The sequence below is a fragment of the Callorhinchus milii genome, unplaced genomic scaffold, assembly GCF_018977255.1.
Source record: "Callorhinchus milii isolate IMCB2004 unplaced genomic scaffold, IMCB_Cmil_1.0 Scaffold14, whole genome shotgun sequence".
In the NCBI taxonomy this organism is placed as follows: domain Eukaryota; kingdom Metazoa; phylum Chordata; class Chondrichthyes; order Chimaeriformes; family Callorhinchidae; genus Callorhinchus; species Callorhinchus milii.
Window position 1 is genome coordinate 9,403,932 of NW_024704755.1, and position 19,144 is coordinate 9,423,075.

At 42.2% G+C, this 19,144-nt stretch overlaps 1 protein-coding gene across 3 annotated transcripts; it reads right to left on the reverse strand.

Moving 5' to 3' along the window:
* Window positions 1-707: 707 nt before the first annotated feature.
* snx20 (sorting nexin 20) lies at window positions 708-11,894 on the reverse strand. 3 transcript variants are annotated; one of them, XM_007889444.2, is made up of 5 exons: window positions 11,649-11,678; window positions 8,201-8,409; window positions 5,725-5,911; window positions 5,258-5,409; window positions 708-1,647 (listed from the first exon to the last, which is right to left on the reverse strand). In XM_007889444.2, the coding sequence occupies exons 3-5, from the start codon at window positions 5,891-5,893 to the stop codon at window positions 982-984; spliced, it is 987 nt and encodes a 328-aa protein (XP_007887635.1). In that variant the 5' UTR covers window positions 5,894-5,911; window positions 8,201-8,409; window positions 11,649-11,678; the 3' UTR covers window positions 708-981. The 3 variants fall into 3 exon arrangements, with proteins under 3 accessions (XP_007887635.1, XP_042196258.1, XP_042196259.1); XM_042340324.1 differs by lacking the exon at window positions 11,649-11,678 and adding an exon at window positions 11,501-11,541; XM_042340325.1 differs by lacking the exons at window positions 8,201-8,409; window positions 11,649-11,678 and adding an exon at window positions 11,873-11,894.
* Window positions 11,895-19,144: the final 7,250 nt, after the last annotated feature.

The following is a 19,144-nucleotide window of genomic DNA, read 5'->3' on the forward strand; positions in this document are numbered from 1 at the left end:
TTTGTTACAAATCAAACATATATTCCGCAACCTTTATCTGGTCAAATTATTTTGCTCATGAATTCTTGATTCAAGTTTTCTCTTATCACACCGCACCTCCCTACTGCATTCAGACATAAATTGAGATGGACTGTTTTTTGGGAACGGCTGATGTCACTGTCTATTCAGATTGGACGGTTCAGTGGAACATATCCAGCATATGGACCAGCACCATCTAGTGGTCACCATGGAAAATGTGAGGTTGGAGGATGGGGCAAAGTAAGAATGGTTCTCCTTTGAGTTTGACACGAGTTAATTTCCAGACCTAGGTATAAATCTGAGAACTCTGTGGGAAGATGCAGAAGGCAAAGCGATTTCAGGGGATTCATTTGCATGTTAAAAATGCCCATCCTTTGTGAAAATCTCATTTGTAATCTGTCCATTAAGTACTGACGAGCCGAAATGTTTCCCACGTCCTTTTCAAACTATTTATTCTCAACATCTAAAGTAACTTTTATATTCTGGTAAATAGATTTGCTGCTGTCTAGTAACGAATAGGCAGCTACCAAATCCTATAGTGCTGTATTTGATGCCTTTTTTTAAAAAAAATTCAACGATTATTATCATTTGAAATTACCAACCATAAAATCCAGCGTATAAGTACACAGGCTATTACAGTTTAACAGTAAACACATTCTAAAATAACTGATGATTTGCATTTTGCGACGTGTGATTTAAAGGTGTAATTTGAGTATCCAAAGAGGATTCTTTTTAAAAATGTAAAAGCAATTTTTGTTTCACCGAAAGATCTTGCCTGCTTTCAGAGAAATCAATTGTACAATCTGTAAAATTAAGATAGCCTTTGAAGATGTATGAGATATGTACTTTATAGATACACTTTAGGTACAGTTGGTGCAATAACATTTTGTGGAAGACATATTTTAAGAGCTCCGAGTCTATTCTGCATGAAAGGCGCTATATAAATGCAAGTTGATGTTGTTGTCACACGTACTCCTGCACCACAAGCTCTTTCAGTGAGATCATGTTGCTTTGGCCCTGCAGTTCCTCCATATCTGCCACCTTCTGTCCCACTTGGCGAATATCTTTGTCCAGTGAATAACCCAGGCTAATCTGGGTTTTGAGCAGAGGGATAAGATATTTATGGTGACTGTAGTTTTGCAGAATGATTCCGGCTTTCTCACTGAAACGGTAGGCGTTCTCCATGTTGCCCAAATCTTTGCAGCACACACTGATGGCACTGAGTGTAGGAACAAGCCTCTGCGAGTCAGTTGAGTACAGTTTTTCCTGCAAACTCAAGACATTGAGAAGGATGTCCAGAGCTCTTGTGTACTGTCCGCCTCGAAGGCACGTGTAACCTTCTCGTACCTCGGAGAGGAAGAAGAAGTCAGTGAACTCCTCAGCATTACGGATGTCTTTGATTGCATATAACTTTCCCAGATAGTCTATGAATGCCAATTTACGTTCTGTGATTTTCTCTTCAGTGAAGTTTCCAGATACAATTTTCTTTGGAAAAGCAATTTCCTCCACCTCTTCTTTAAAGTTCTTGACGATGTTTTTATGTAATCGTTCAAAATCGGAATATCTCCTCTCGATGGAAGCTTGGTTGCCATCGTACGTGCCAGATCTTATCACCACCACTTTGTACATCTGTGACAGTAAAAAATGATCAGGACATAAACTCTGAACAGTTCGGAGTGAGATCACCGAATGACAAAATATTTCATTAGAAACCACAAGGGTTCAGTGTGTAGTCCAACATTAACTAATGGAATTCTGTCTCTCAAGTAGCATGTGTGTATGTGTGTGTGAGGGGAGTCCATTTGATGCATAAGGGACAAAAGTAGTGAGTGTCTCAAGCAACCGCACTGTATAGTACAGTACAGTGCACAAGGCAGGCATTTAGATCAAGGACCAGCTTGATTAAGGGATCCACTGATTTTTTGGGGGGAGGTCAGCCAATTGTCTGACAGATGCGGAAACCCAGTACAGATGTGGAATCTTTAACGTGTATCTGAACAGGCGGACAGGGCTTTGGTTTAACATCTCATCCAAAGGACAGCACTTCCAACAATGCAGTGCTCCTCCAGCACTGTGATTGAATGTCAGTTCAGTCTATTCTGAGTTCTCGAACCCACACCCTTGTGATCCACTTGCAACCACTTTTTTGTCGCTCTTTAAGTATTACATTTTTTTTCTTTTTATTATTAGGATGTTCCAAAGTACAAACAAATGCAATGACACGAGAAGAATGACACGAGAAGAACACCAATGAGAGCTTTGTTTCTGGCTCTCATTACTACAGAGACTCCATCAGCAATAAATCCTATTCATTCACACTTAATAAGATTTCATTTAGGCAACGGAGGTCGTTTGTTCTGGAGCTACGCGCTTTTGATTTGTGACTAATTACTCTTGCCACAGGCAAACATGGTAGCTCTTTGTTGTTTTTTTTAATATAATTTTGGCATCAACCTGCTGTCTAGACTGCAGCCACCAAAATAAAAAATACGCACCTCACACGTCGCTGCCACCTGCTTTGGAACTGTGGCACAAACAGTAACCCATACATAACCCAATAATAGTTTACATTTCTACAGTGCAGTTCATGTCGGGAGGATTTCTCAATGTGCTTGACAATGTCAGAGAGGTACCCGGACTGTGGATGGAAGCTGGGGTGGATGGGGAGGGAGAGGGAAAGGTGACCGAAAGCATGGTCAAAGATGTATGTTTTGAGATGGAGGCTTAATGTTATGTAATGGCTAGTAATATTAATCCACTCTCAACTGCTTGTGACCCCCTGCTGGAAAGAATGGATGTTGGAGGCAGGTAGGTGTGTGCTCAGTTCTCTGCGCCTGGAATCATTTATATTGGCCAGTTTGGTAGGTTACTTGAGTGCAGTTGGAACCTGTGGAACCACACACTAGCATGAGTCAGTAAAAGAGTATCATTTTCTTTTAACTATGTTCCCAACATATGTTTTTCTATCCGTTTTCCCTTTTATTTTTGCAAAGAATCTTATCTCCCGCACGAACACACACATCGGTGTTAGAGTTGATACCTTCCTAGTTTTTTTTCTTCCATTCTCTGTTGCTACTTGGCACAGAGATCAGTTAGTTTAGAGTGAGGCTGTGGTGGGTGTAATATTAATGTGGATAAAGTAGAAATTAAAAGCAACAATTATTCTGCTCTTACTTTTAATTTACACTGAATTGTGTTACTTTAATTGTTACCTTCACTTGTTCATTTTAAAAAAACTGCCAAATAGAAGTTTTAATGTCTCCCACAATATTATAAACTTAACCTCTGAAATTCCCTCCCTCTTTTCTTGCTTTCCTTTTATAAATGAGACTAATTGTTATCTTCATGTTAACTGTTGATATAAAATCTACTTTTCTATGAGACTTCTGCAGCATACGTGAGCATGCAAAATTCAGCACCAGATTACTATAAACCAGGTTTATTGGTTGCTCGCTGGTGGCAGATTGCTAAAGAGAGCACAATTCACAAGCTCGCTGATTCAAATGCTGGTCAATTGCTGCTGAGTTTACTGGTCTCAGCTTGGGTGACATGGGAAGGCTAAATTGGCCCTAGCTTTCCTAATGTTTGGAAAGGTAAAACCAAATTACATGTCCTGATCAATCTTCAGCAACCTCTACTGATGGTGTGCAATGTGTTGCAGCTGGGCAGGTGGGACTTCAGCCTCTCTGCCCCCACCCTCTGGAACTCGATCACACAGTCCCTCTGCCTCGTCCCTCCCTTGCCTCCTTCAAGACCTGCCTCAAGAAGCTACTCTTCGACTGTGCCTTCCGTCACCCTCTTACACCTACTCTTCCTGCCCTCCACTCCTCCTGATCCCAACCACTAGCTTGGGTGTGGATCTCTGACTGTCCAGTGCAATTCAGCAAGAGGAGTGCAGAGCAGGAGCAGAGGTAGATTATGTCAATAAGGAGAAAATTCGAAAAATAATTTGTATTTTTTTCTTAAAAAAAGGCAGATTTTCTTTGTATCTTAACTGTAATATTGTGGATTGTAGTGAAAGAAATGGGTTTGTATAATACATGTAAAGCACCTCTCTGTACTGACTGATTTTATCAGTTCATTTCAGTGGGCCCCATACACATAAATAGAATAATAGCCTTTTTAAAAACTGATAGAAGATCACAACAATATTGCAAAGGAGCTTCGAACTGAGAAGTTATACCTATCAGGAAAGGCTGAACAAGCTTAGACTCTTTTCTCTCGAAAAGAGGAGGGTAAGGGGTGACCTGATAGAGGTCTTTAAAATGATGAAAGGTCTTGATAGGGTAGACATAGAGAAGATGTTTCCACTTGTGGGGAAACTTAAACCAGGGGACATCAATATAAAATAGTCACAAATAGATCAAATAGGGAAGTTAGAAGAAATGTCTTCACACAGAGAGTAGGGGGAATGCGGAACATGCTACCACAAGGAGTTGTTGAGGCAAATAGTATAGATGTATTTAAGGGAACACTCGATAGGTACATGAGGGAGAAATAAATTGAAGGTTATGCTGAAGGATTAGTTGAGGAAGGGCAGGAAGAGGCTCAAGTGGAGCATAAACACCGGCATAGAACAGTTGGGCCGAATGGCCTGTTTCTGTGCTGTATATTCTAATATATTCTAATGTAATATTGCCNAAAAAAGTTAATCATGGCAGATATGTCTTGAATTTTTGATTCACTTGAAAAATGTGATGTTATTCAATGTTGAATGATGAGAAATTATCAATGGCGATCATCAGTCAGGGAGTTTTAATGGGCTTTTTTATGAAGTTTGCTTGGAACAGGAAGTGGATGGTAGAATATTGAGGGAGTAGGAAGGACAAGGCACTTTCTCTTGCGCTTCCCCTTTTTTCAGTGGGACATTCCAAAATGCATACACTATTTGTTTTCACCCATGATAAAGCTTCCAGGCAGAAACCTTAGAAAGCAGTGCAGTTGCTGTGAATGGATTAGGAAACACAGAGAGCAGTCATTTGTGTTTTCAAAGATCTGGGTATAACATTAAAATATGAAATACAAAGAGTACACTCCAAAAAACTCCTCAATGTGCATTTAGGGTATAATTTGAAGTATTTCCTAACTTCAACACGTCCTGTTTAACACACAACATTTGTGCGATTGGAGGACTATAATATACTAAAAAAACAATAATTTTCAAAGGGAACTTTGGCTTTAGCTCAGGGATCATCAATATATAGTGATGCGTGATCTTGGGCTGCTCAATCAAACTTACCACATATTTGGAGCACTGACTCTCCACTGTTCTAGTTTCTGGGATGTCAAAGAGGAGTCGAATGGGTTTCACTCTCTTGTTCACAGCAGTCCAGTACTGCAGCAGTTGTTTTGTGGTGAGCAATGTCTCCGGAACTGGAGGACTGTGATACGCTGAGAGACAAAATTTTTATAAAGGTGAGGTTGGCTTTAGCTCAGTAGCACATCTGTAAAATGTCCATCGCACGTCTCATTCACTACTGGTTGAGAAGCAAGCATTGATTATATCCATGGTGTTTGGAGTTGATAAGAGAGATAAACATTAATATAATCCTTGCATTTGATATAATGCCTCATCACGTCTTTGAGACGTCTCAGAGCGCTTCACAGAATACACTGCAATGTGAATTGACTGTGTATCTTGTGGGCAAAACACAGCAGCCGATTACGTACAGCAGTGGAAATGCATTTAGTGGACTCATCTCTGACCTGGTGTGGTATCCAGAGCCGCTTGTTCCATTGTTCCTTGTGCTGTGTGAGCTGCACTGTCAGTTCCAGTGGTGCTTACTTCATCATTCAGCTTCACATTGCAGAGCGTCTCAGAAAGACCAGGCTTCTTCGGTTCGGAAGGGTCCTGATATTGTTTGTTATCTTCCATTGCTGTGACTGCACAGACCTGCGCAAAGCAAGAGTATGTTTTTTTAAAAGATTAGAAACTACTGACTAAAAGGGATCCATGGAAGTGATGATTAACTAAAGCCGGTTTAGTCTAGCTTTCTTGCAATATTGAAAGGTGGGGTGAAGTAGGGATTTGTTCAACGGCAATGCTCTAGGGTAGGTACAGAATTTTACAGAGGCATTGTTCCTTAATCCAAGCCCTGGTTTGGGGAAATTGCTTGGTTTCAAAATGGATTTGTGGTTTTAAGATCCTCAGTACTAAACCATTCCTTTCAAAAAGATACACCTCAAATCCACCTCTTCCTCATTTTTCACCTTCTCTATTTGTAATAACACCTGTCAGGGGATTATCCCATGGAGCAGCACTGTTTAACAATACTCTAAGCATTTTATTCAAATCCCACAGCAGGTTATAGCTGTACATTGTTGCTAGGTGCCGTTCCAATCTTACAGTTTGAAACATAAGGTGTATTTTTTTGGAAATCACTTGCACCTCGTATTAGTGCAGTGGGGTCTTTAGCATCTACCTGAAACACCAATAGGATCTCAATTTAATATCTTATCTAAAAGACCTCAAATAGTACAACAAACTGTAAACCTGGATATCGATCTCGGCCTGGTGCACAATTTTGTCCCACAACATTCTGAGCCAGAGACATACCACAACTGTGTTATGTCAACACACGTAGCTCATGTGTGCATGGATATCTTAGCAAAGGAGCGGGAACTGTCCTGCTGTTAACTATTCGAAATCACTCTACTAATGTCTGTTGGTGGAACATTGCTGGGCACAAATTGATTGCCATATCTGCCTACAAAATACAGTCACTACGCTTTACATTATATCCTGTGAAGCATTTTAAGACATCCTTCCAAAGTGAAAGGCATAGATCAAATGGAAAAAATTATTATGATTAATATTACTGCTCGTCGGTGAATAGCTTCTAACAGAATTTTATTAGAGTGTGAGTGAGCAGGAGAATTGAGCTTTGTACGGTGTGAGCTTTGACACGGGTTGTGAAAGGCCATGAAGCCCATGTCACTCCAACCTCATGACTGAAGCATAATGCAGGATGGTGGTGGGGGGGGAAAGATTTTAGTAGTGGTTGAGAAGGCAAGCGTGAAGATTACAAGCATTCAGGAAACTGAGCGTGGCCATGTCCAGTACAGAACAGCCGCTTGACAGGAACTTCAATCAGAAACCACGTTAAGATTTTTGCAACATATTTATACAACTGTGCTTCGTCCAAACTATATATCTACCAGTGACATGAGAACTGTTGCATTCTAATTCATTCAGTCATGGATCTAGATTAATTTTACTCTTCATGATGCGGAATTTACACTGGAGGGAATCTGACGCAAACTATTCTCTTGGCAGTACACATTCACATTTACACCAACACCTGCTACATGCTTGAGTAGGTGAACTACAAACTATAAATGCAGCAGCCAATTTGCTTGCAATAATGTCCCACATATTTTTTTCTTTAAGGAATCCCCAGGTTCAAAACTCTAAATATACATAGAAAAAAAAATTCATATCCCTTTAACGTGTTATAATTTCTCTCCTCCCAGATGTAGCTTTTTTTTAAAAAAACAACAGTGATTTTAAACCCACTTTTGTACAGTTTCAAATCTCTGTTCTCTTAAAGTGTTTCTCTTCCACTTGGTAAAGTCCGTTTAGAATGAAACAAGTCACATAGAAACACAAGGCCTCAGATTTGAGTCTGAAGCTTTCACCTGAGGAAGCTGTGAGGATGCTGTCAGGGGTCCTGCACAGTAGGAAATATCAGACAAGATTCCTATTCCTAACCAGTGCCTCCTTAATGGAAAGTGCAGCTGAGGTTGTTGGGTGACAATATCACCTAGATGTCATTTGTTCTCTCTCCCCCAACCCATTCCATACCTACCCACATCCCAAATAGATTGCAGGAGGTGTCCACCACCCTTGGAACTTAACTTCAGGGTAAGTCAGTGCTGTCAGGGCAAAGGGCAGAAAAAATCGAAGGAAACATGTTTCATGTTATACTATTTAAACTTCTATTTAACCACTCAGTCTTTCTCACTAACTCGAGAAATGCAGACACTCAAAATCACCAGTAACATTTGCCTGAACGATGTGCAGAGCAATGAGGTCAAATAGAGTCTGTATATTGTGTGCAATGTATATTGTGAACTACAGGAAGATAATGCAAAGTCTACTAAATCTTGGATTATTATATTTAACGCAGGCCTCGCCCCATTGCTGATTCTTCCAAAGATTTTTGGACAGTGTTGAACTAACCTTCTTTTGATGGAGCAAAGCAGACTTGGCTATTTGCAGGAAGGTAATCAACAAGTGTCTGCTTCCACTTTTACGCTGCTGAAACACATTTCTATCGATTCCACGTAGTCTTGACAGTGACACCGTGGTTTACATGATTGGAGGCGATAGAGGAAGATGAAAGCGATGTTCCTCTATTCTAAACTTCTGGACTCTAGAAAGGGAGGAGTCTGTGCGAAATGAAAATGAAAGAGCAGGTCTTTAAAAGGGCCACTAGATTCATCAGAAAGTGCTTGGAGGAAAAAAAAGCGTTTGCATTTTCTTTCAAGTTTGAAGAACTTTTCTCTTGATTGGATTGCATTGACCTCAATCGTAAATGTCTCTGTGATGTGTCTTCACACGCCTTGTATTATTGCTGCTAGTTTTTGCAAACTGGCAAGAAAAGGTTTGGAAAAAGGCAGTGTCACTTTAAATCCAATTAAAGTACTGTACTTGCTCGCCTCCACTGGCTCCCCATCCCCCAGAGGATCGAATTCAAGATCCTTATCCTCACCTACAAGGCCATTCACGGTCTCGCTCCCTCCTACCTCTCCAACCTACTATCCCCCTACTTACCTGCCCGTACCCTCCGTTTCTCTGGCTCCGGTCTGCTCCACATCCCCCGCCCCAACCGCCCTACCATCGGTGGCCGGGCCTTCAGCCTCTCAGCCCCGAGGTTCTGGAACTCCATCCCCCAGTTCCTTCACCTTGCCTCCTCCCTTTCCTCCTTCAAAGCCGGTCTCAAGACCTTTCTCTTTGACCGTGCCTTCAGCTCAACTCTCTACCTCCTCCTTGCTCCCTCCCCTCACCCTGACCATTTCCCCCCTGCTCGAGTCCTGACCCAACTGTCCAGCGCCTTGGGACGTCCTCCCGACGTGGAAGGTGCTCTATAAATGGAATCTTGTTGTCGTTGTTGTACTACCCATTTTGCTCCAGACAAGGCATGTTTGCAGGTTATTAATGACCTATTAGTGACCTAGCTTCAGTTAATAATATTAATAATATTAATAATAAATTGGTCATTTTCAATCCACGACTGTTTGTGGGACAATGCTGTGTGCAATTGGTTGCTGTGTTTCGCCCACAAATATACAGTCAATTCACTTTACACCGTATTCTGTGAAGCACTTTGAGACGTCTAGAAGACGTGAAAAGCACTATATCAAATGCAAGGATTATTATTATTATATTATTCTGGTCACCTTCACTGTTTATCAGTACATTCCATTTACAGGTGAGGTATCCAATGGCAGTACAATAGTGACTGCTGCAAATGGACCATTTATTGATAATTTGTAAAGCTCCTTTTTAAAACATTACTTCTCCATCCTGCAGTTCTGTGCAGTTCCCTCTGTTAGATTGGAGTGAAAAATGGAGCATGTAATAAGCATTTTTTCTACCTATTAAGATATTAACAATGTGTGTATCAGGGAGTGCTGGGGGAGGTGTTGCATTGTCAGAGGTGCCATCCTTCAAGTGAGACATTAAAAACCAAGGTCCTGTCTGCCTATTCAGGTGGACGTTTAAGATCCCATAATAATAAGAATGATCCTTGCATTTGGTATAGCACCTTACAAGGAGTCCTGTAGCTCAGTGGTTAAAGCACTCGCCTTGCAAGCGAGAGACCTGGGTTCAATTCCCAGAAGGGTGAAACCTTGGGCAAGTTTCCTTACTCCCACACGCCTGATAATAATTCCTCAAGAAAAAAAACAATAATAATTTGGTCACTCAAGCCACAACTGTTTGTAGGACACTGCTGTGCGCAATTGGCTGCTCCGTTTCGCCCACAAAATATACAATCAATTCACTTTACAGTCTATTCTGTGAAGCGCTTTGAGACATCTAAAAGACTTGAAAATCATTATATCAAATGCAAGGATTAATTTACCATGTCTCAAAGGATAGACTGTAAAGTGGATTGACTGTGTATTTTGTGAGTGAAATGGCACTATTTGAAAAGAGAAGGAAGTTTCTCACAGTGTCCAAGACAATCAACCCCCAGGTAAAAGCGGTCATTCAATGAAGGATGTTAGAGAAAGGGAGAGAGGTACTGGTTCACATTCAAAGGTACAGTATATATAACAGTACATTTGATGTAGCTCCTTACTGATATGTATGATTGATTGATTGATTGATATGATTGATATGTCTCATAGCACGGCACAGGATTTTACTGTAAGGTATAGAGACTATGTATTTAAAGGCAAAGTGAATCTATTCCATAGCTGGGATTCTGGAGGAAGGGGATTAATATGATAAATGGAATATTGGCCTGAGCTTCGCTATTCCAAAGTAATGAAAATATTATAGCCTTGCAGCAATTAGGACTGCAAGAGTGCATTCTGTGCTGTAAGATTGCTTGCAGGATTTCATCTTATTAAGACCACAGTAAAAAAATACCCAGAAGAAATAACCCGTACTTTATTTTCTAAAGTTGAAACAGAATATACATGTAAAGCAGAGCAGCTGTATGTGTTCACAGTTTGCAATGTGCGATACTGGCAGAAGATTTAAAGATCAAAGGGACTTTTACAATGGTACTGACCATAAGAGGAAGCACCATGATGCATAACACTAGCCATAAAAAGAAGCCATGATTAATAACATTCAATCTTCAGTAACTTTTTTGAAGCAATGCTTTCTTCATATATAGTTCCATCAGTTAAATTCATCTCTAGCTCTATTCACACAGGATGACCATTGAGTCTTTTAAGCCTAGCATCATGAATGCTAAGTGAGATGGTCTGACCTATTTGGAACTAAGAACATCACAGGTATAATAAGATATAGCAATTCCCAGAGCACAGAAATTATATACTTTGATAATATATTCAAACAGAAAGGGACAGTTTCTAACCAGACAAGGTTATTAAAAATCCCTCAGAGGGCAGTCTCAATGGCCCAGTATTTATTGTAAAGTGCAGTGACTATGTATTTTGTAGGCAAACATAGTAATGCAATATAAAATAAATGGAATCAGATTAGGGCAAGCAATCTAGAAAGCTTCTAGCGCTCGTACAGGTAGTAACACATTACTTTCAATGTCCAGACAATGTGAGGAAGCAATGAAATAGCACCAGTAACAAATGTAGTGCAGTGAAATGAATCACTGTACAATGTCTCTGTACATTCACGTAACATTTGGTTAACATTTCAGAAGAAGCTTAGTTCTACACTTTGAACATAATGCCAGCAGTGTGGATAAACGTTGCTCACATTATTATTACTTATCTACCAAATAGAAAGAAAGGAGAAGTATTACAGGAAGTTGAGAAACCAAACCTGCAAATGACAGTTAGCTTTAGAAAATAAAAACAGCAGTCACATCTAAGGAGAGAGGGTAGTGAGTTCATGTTTCAGGTTGATGACCTTTCATCGGGACCTTGAGTTTTGATGAAAGGTCATCGACCTGAAACTTTAATTCATTTACCTCTCTCCATAGATGCTGCCTGACCTGCTGAGTGTTTCCAGCAACTTCTGTTTCTATTTTAGATTTCCACCAGCATCTGCAGTATTTTGCCTTTTGCCTTTACAGTTAGCTTCAAGTTTGGTCTGTTTTCCAGCAGCACAGAGAGCTTGTGAGTTAGTCCTATCTCGTCCATAAGCTGCCTAAGAAGCACGAACAAGTACAAAAATACTTAGCAAAGAGCTTACAGAAGCACTTCTTGCCTATACCAACAGCTGTGTGCGGGGAAAAGAAGAGCATGCACATATTGACAAAGTTTGTCTGGTGGATCAAGTGCATTTATAAAATGCTGGGCAGTCATCTAGCCAAAACAGCCATTAGCAAGTTCAAAGTGGAGCACTTAAGAGTTGACCTATTTCGGGATAGAGTAAGCTGAATACACTGCCCAGTGTTACGCCTGGAACCCATGAAAACTCAGTGGGTTTATGCCTGAAGTACATTTTAGTTGGTGATACAGGAATTGAGCAACTTCTTCCTGCTTGGACTTTGCCAGCCCATTTAGTAAGTGATTTGAGTTTGAGAATGCAGCATTTGGGATTTATGAGACAGCTCTTTGAGTCCTACGTCTGCGGTTAAAAAGAGATGCAAATAGGACAAAGAAGAAATGAGTTTGATCAGAACTTGGCAGTTATATCTTGACTTCTCGGCCCTCATCTGAGTTACAAGAACTTTCTCTTCAGCATACAACAACAACCAAATTACATTTATAGAGCGCCTTTCATGTCGGGAGGACGCCCCAAGGCTCTGGACAGTCAGGGGTCAGGACCCGAGCATGGGAGAGGGGTGGGGTAGGGGTAAAGGAAGGCATAGAGGTGGGAGGGCGACTGAAGGCACGATCGAAGAGGAGGGTCTTGAGACCGGCCTTGAAGGAGACAAGGGAGGAAGCGAGGTGAAGGGACTGTGGGATAGAGTTGCAGAGTGTGGGGGCAGAGAGGCTGAAAGCTCGGTCACCGATGGTAAGGCGGGTTGGGCGGGAGACATGGAGGAGGCCGGAGCCCGCTGAACGGAGGGAGCAGGCAGGTTTATTTATTTTATGTTAAATTGTAAATTTCACTATGTTTCTAAACAAATAATGCATGTCTAACGTGTTTCTACATTTCTGCTGATTCATAAACTTGCTAATTTAATTGGCGTTGGAATTAACAATAATTTTCTCACTTATATTCCCTATTTTTTTTCTATTATTAGTGATGACCCTTGACAATTTATTGAATAACGTTGAATAATTCCTTTGATTGCTGAACGTTTTGAGATTGTAGTTACATGTGACCGTTGTACAGCAATTGTGGTCCACTGCTCTGCTGGAGGAAGAAGTACAAATTCACCCAAATCATGTTGGAAGATTTTTATGTGGCTGTTGAGGGAGCAGGTTTATTCCATGCTTTTGTGCGTTTTACTGGTGTAAACGTACCCTTCAGCTATTCCTTCAAAATACAAACTACAAAGTAGTTTCAAATTACAAGTCTCAGATAGCTCTGTGCCTGATGGGGAATAATACTTGCTGGTATTAGACACAGTAAGCCTGCGCTTGACTAGTGAAATCTAAGCTCTTATTACCTGGAGCTGCATATAAGCATGATATCAGTTTAACATCCAGGCTTCTAAATCCTAACCTTCATTTGTCCTGCACCACCCCCTTGTCCTCACAATAATACAGTAACTATTTAATCTACAGATAGTAAGACGTTGCCACCTAGTGGACAAATACCATATTCACTTCAATAAAAACAATCTTGTCTTATTCCAAACAAACAAAATTTGGTGCCCATGTGAACATAACATAAGTACATAAGAAATGCTAGACGAAAAAAGACCAAGCTCCATCTAGTTTGCCTTCCACCTTCCTGGCGGTCGCGTGCACATGTGTCCCAAACTACCTATGCATTAAAAATTAATTTATTTTGACTCATTTCATAAATATTACCTACTAGACTCTGGGCAAATACCATTTCTGATGAAGGTGCTTCCAAACTGGTGGACCGAGTACTTGGCAGTCAAAACTTTCAAAAAAATGTGGAAGTAGAACTTAATCAGATGATAAGATGAGTTGCTGAACATGGGACTGGCGTTTACAAATGGCAGAGAGGACAGACTTGTCAGTGTTTCACAACTGCTTAACAAATGGTCGATTCTAAATAAAATCACAAGGACTAAAATCACAAAGATTAAAATCACAAAAACTTTTGAAAAGGGCAAAATATTATACACTGTAGGTTGTTACAGTGACACAATAGGCCCTACATTTCCTGTGTCAGATACGAAGGTTTCTGGGAACCGGCACTGACTTTTTACTTTTTCTAATTTAGATTATTTCACAACAACTTAATTGGCCCAGCAATTTGCAGGCCTTCGGAAGCACAGTTATGACTTTCTAGCATTGAGGTAAGATCCTTAATTTAGTAAACGTTCAACAAATGAACCATTCTCAACCATTTGCAGTTTAAGGTTGTGTCTATTTCCTGTATGCATTCTCTAATATTCCTTGATTGGGAAATAACAGTGTAACAACTGCTGGGACAAAAGGGCTTGCAGAAGACTGTAGGAAGGTGTAAGATAAAGCATACAATGGAAAGGCCATTTGGTTCACTGAAGCCCACTACTTCTCAATTTGAACACTAAGATAATCATTCGTAAGCAACCATCCTTTTTTCTTAACCACAAGCTGTCTATCAGTCACCTATTCATGTCCACAACAACAACAACAACAACAAGATTCCATTTATAAAGCGCCTTTCACGTCAGGAGGACGTCCCAAGGCGCTGCACAGTTGGGTCATGACCCGAGCAGGGGGGAAATGGTCAGGGTGAGGGGAGGGAAGGGAGGGAGCGAGGAGGGGAAGAGAGTCGAGAGGGGAGCTGAAGGCTCGGTCAAAGAGAAAGGTTTTGAGACCGGCCTTGAAGGAGGAAAGGGAGGAAGCAAGGCGAAGGCACTGGGGGATAGAGTTCCAGAGCCTGGGGGCTGAGAGGCTGAAGGCCCGACCACCGATGGTAGGGCGGTTGGGGCGGGGGACGTGGAGCAGACCGGAGCCAGAGGAACGGAGGGTACGGGCAGGTAGGTAGGGGGATAGTAGGTTGGAGAGGTAGGAGGGAGCAAGGCCGTGAATGGCCTTGTAGGTGAGGATGAGGATCTTGAAATCAATCCTCTGGGGGATGGGGAGCCAGTGGAGGCGAGCGAGGGTGGGAGTGATGTGGTCCCGAAGCCTGGTGCGGGACAGTACACGAGCTGCAGAGTTCTGAATGACCTGCAGCTTGTGGAGGGAGGTGGCGGGAAGGCCGGCGAGGAGAGAGTTCCCATAGTCCAGCCTTGAGGTGACAAAGGCGTGAACCAGGGTTTCAGCAGCGTGAGGGGTGAGGTAATGCCGTAGTCTGGCGATGTTCCGGAGGTGATGGAAGGCGGTGCCAGTTGTGGTGCGGATGTGAGGGAGAAAGGACAGCTCAGGGTCGAACAAAACGCCGAGGTTCCTGACTGGCTTTGAGAGGTGGAGAGTGCAGCCTTGGATGCTGATGGTGTCAGCGCCTGAGGTGCGGAGGCGCTGACGTGAGCCAATCAGGAGGGCCTCGGTTTTTCGCACGTTGAGCTGAAGAAAGTTGTCTCTCGTCCAGGACTCGATGTCGGACAGGCAGGCTGTCAGGACATCGGTGGTCGTGGAGTTGAGAGTAGAGGAGGAAAGGTAGAGTTGGGTGTCATCCGCATACATGTGGAAGTTAACTCCATGTCTGCGGATGATGTCACCGAGGGGGAGCATATAGAGGGTGAAGAGGAGGGGACCGAGGACAGAGCCCTGAGGGACACCACATGAGACAGTGCGGGGGGTGGAGGAGAAGCCATTCGTCGAGACAAAGTGAAGACGGTGAGAAAGGTACGACCTAAACCATTCAAGGACAGTGCCTTGAAGGTTGAGGTGGGAGGACAAGCGGTGGAGTAGGATAGCGTGGTCGACCGTATCGAATGCTGCCGATAGGTCGAGGAGGACGAGGAGACAGAGGGAGCCCTGGTCACAGATGGTCAGGATATCATTGGTGACCTTGACCAGGGCAGTTTCTGTGCTATGGGCAGCACGGAAACCTGACTGAAGGGGTTCGAAAAGAGAATGGGTGGAAAGGAAAGAGCGCAGTTGGGAGGCGACAACTCTTTCCAAGACCTTGGAGAGAAAGGGGAGGTTGGAGATGGGCCGGTAGCTTGATAGCTGCGACGCATCAAGGGAGGGTTTTTTCAGGGTGGGCGTGATGATGGCAGTTTTTAATGGAATGGGGACAGAGCCAGAGGAGAGGGACAGGTTGATGATGTCAGTGATATGTGGGGCAAGAAAGTGGAGCTGGGAGATAAGGAGTGGGGATGGGGTCAAGGGAGCAGGTGGTTGGTTTTAGGGATAGGATGAGTTCAGTGACAGAGGGTGGGGAAACGGGTACGAAGGTGTGTAGGGGAGGATGGGTAGGAGTCGGAGTGTGGGAGGGAAGGGGTGGGTGGTGGGTGGAAGTTGGAGGGGAAGTGACCGCGGAGCGGATTCCCTTGATCTTGGATTCAAGGAAATCCAGCATCTCCTCGCAGTGAAGGTTGGAGGAGATGACCTGCGCGGGGTGGCGGGGGGGACGGAGGAGTCGGGTTGTGGTGGAAAACAGTAGCCTGGGGTTGTTCTTCGCCTCCAGGATTATCCTGGAGTAGAAGGACGACTTGGCCGAGGCTAGAGTGGAGACCTCAATGCACCTCAATGCAAACTGGTAGATAACCTTGACATCCTACAAGCATTGATGTTTAGCAATGTTGTATAATATCCTGGAACAAGTGCAGTTATTTACATTGAGTTGAGAATAGTAGTAATATTTGTTACAAGCAGATTAATACATAAGAAGCCTAGCTGCAGCAGTACTGGATTCTGTTACAAAACATTTGCATACCGGAGTAAGTCCTTGATGAAAGCTATCTTCTGAACCAGCAAAATATTACTTTTTTTTAAGAAAGGGTGCAGTCTTACCCATAGCAATTTTAGAATTCCGATCTGATGAAAGGAATCTCTAGAGTCAGCAGTTTACATAATAATTACCTCCCCCCACATTAACATTCGCTGTGTACAGGAAGAGATTTATGCTTCTGCATTCTAAACAGGTTACGAAGGTGTTTGATGACGAATTCCGTTGCTGAATGATGACGTGTATAAGACTGAACTATCCTGTTCTGAAAATATCTATACTTTCCTATTTCAGCTTGACCTAATTTATTTTGTTTCTTTCTAAAATTCTGTAAGGCTACCGCTATTGTCCTACTGCATTAAAAATAAAGGAATGAGGGTGTGGCAGAAACATAAAGTATTTGCAATTAATGCAGAAAATGCTTAGCATCACTTTGAAAGATCTAGTGAACTGTTTGGTGTGAACTTTTATCAATTCCAACTCTGTTATTCAGTAGAACTTTGTTCAAATTCTTACATCTATAATTGCCATCACTTCATAACGTAAGGAAGATGTTTGTTTTTTTATGGCTTTTGCCATCCTAAAGCAAAACAGTCAAACAAATCACTGAATCAGGTAAATATATAATAAAAATATTTAAGTTAACAACCAGAACTTGTGCTTGATGAGTTCCTTTTATGTAGGTTGAACATCTCGAAGTGGCTGACAAAGATAATAGAGATGATCTTGAGGGGGGAAAGATGACTGGGCTTTCCCCCAACATTCATGATAATGTTGACCAAAAGCCCAGTCAACGAGTTAAACCTTTAAGATGCTTTTGAGATATCCTTGAGAGATTTTGGAAATGAATTCCAGAGGACAGGTGCATGGTGGCAGAAGGCCACCAAGGGCGAGAGGGATGGGGTAAGAAGCAACTAATATACCAGAATCAGGTGCGCACAAAGTATGGAAGGAAGATGGGCTAGAAGAGATTAAAAGCAGATGAAGCAATTTTACCGTTAGGGAAAAGATCTTAGTCATTCTGTTGGCACACTGGGAACCAATTGCTTAATTAATGGGTGTGCAGAACTTAGTGCAGCCAGAGAAGCCAGCGAGGAGCGCTTTGGAAAAGTCTACCCTTGAGGTCATAAAGGCATAAATGAGGAGTTTGCCAACAATGGGAATTAAGTAAGAGTGTAAACAGGCAATGTTTTAGAGATGGAAAAAAGCAGTCTTCAGCAACAGACTGAATTTGGGATTTGAAGGACAGTAAAAGTCAAGCAGAGGCCAAGACTGTGAACTGACTGATTAAAAATCTAAGGGAGCAGCTAGAGAGATTGATGGATGGAGTCAGAGCCAGAATTGTGAAACTGCTGGCAAACCAACCAAGATAGCTTCATTACACTGAAAGAAGACTCATCCAGGACTTGATGTCTGGCAGACAATCAGTCAGAACAGTCCTGGAATCAAATGTGGAATGAGTTAAATAAATAAATGGAATTAATTTTCTCCCTACATTTTGCGCTACTTTAATAAACAGTCCACGACTGTATGTGGGATGCTACTGTGCGCAATTGGCTGCCACGTTTCATCCACAAAATAAACAGTCAATTCACTTTGCAGTATATTCTGTGAAGCACTTTGAGACGTCTTGAAGACGTAGTAAGGCCCTATATCAAATGCCATGATTATAATACCAAAAAGAATAAGGTAGAACACCTTTACTGTCTTTAAATCAAACTTTCTGTGCCACACTAACTTTTTCAGGTTCCTTGGCCTTTTTTATCTAACTAAATGACTTCACTTTTGTATAATCATCCTGCAATAATCCTTGCATTTGATTTGAGTGCTTTTCGCATTGGATGCCTCAAAGTGTTTCACATGTACTTCAAAGGGCAACCATGTAGTTTGTAACCGTTCACTTACTGAATATCTAATGTGAAACTATTTCAATGCATTATTTTNAAAAAAAACTTTAGCACTGTTCAACTGCATACTTCCTCATTACACAACGGTGGGAAGTCCCCACTGGTTGGACTGAGTGCCCATTTTCCTGTGGACACACTTTGGTTCAGATCTGGTGGGGTTGGGGGGTGGGTTTCCTCAAACACTGTATTCAAGCCCAACATTGTGATTTCGAACTGATAGTCTCCAGGCGAACACTCCAATGCAGTGCAGAGTGTGTGCGGCATCAGGTCTTTCAGATAAAACATGAGGTTCTATGATCCTGTTCAGATGGAGATCCCGTGGCACTACGTGAGAATAGGAAGGAGTTTCTCCCAGAGCCCTGGCCAACAATTGCCCCGAAATGAAATCGGTCAGTCGCCATACGGACATTGCCGGGTGCAAATGGGCCGTCACGCTCGCCCACAAAACACACGGTCCCCGACACTTTAACACGCAGATCCTGAGAAGCGCTTCGGGGCGTCTCGGTGACGTGATTACGAGTCGCCTCAAAGGCAAGGCTGATTACTGCCTTTACGTGTCGATGAGCGAAAGGGGAATTTAAACAGATCCAGAAATAACATTGCAACAACAAATGACCGTCCACATCGCCTCCTGTCACTCTGTGAG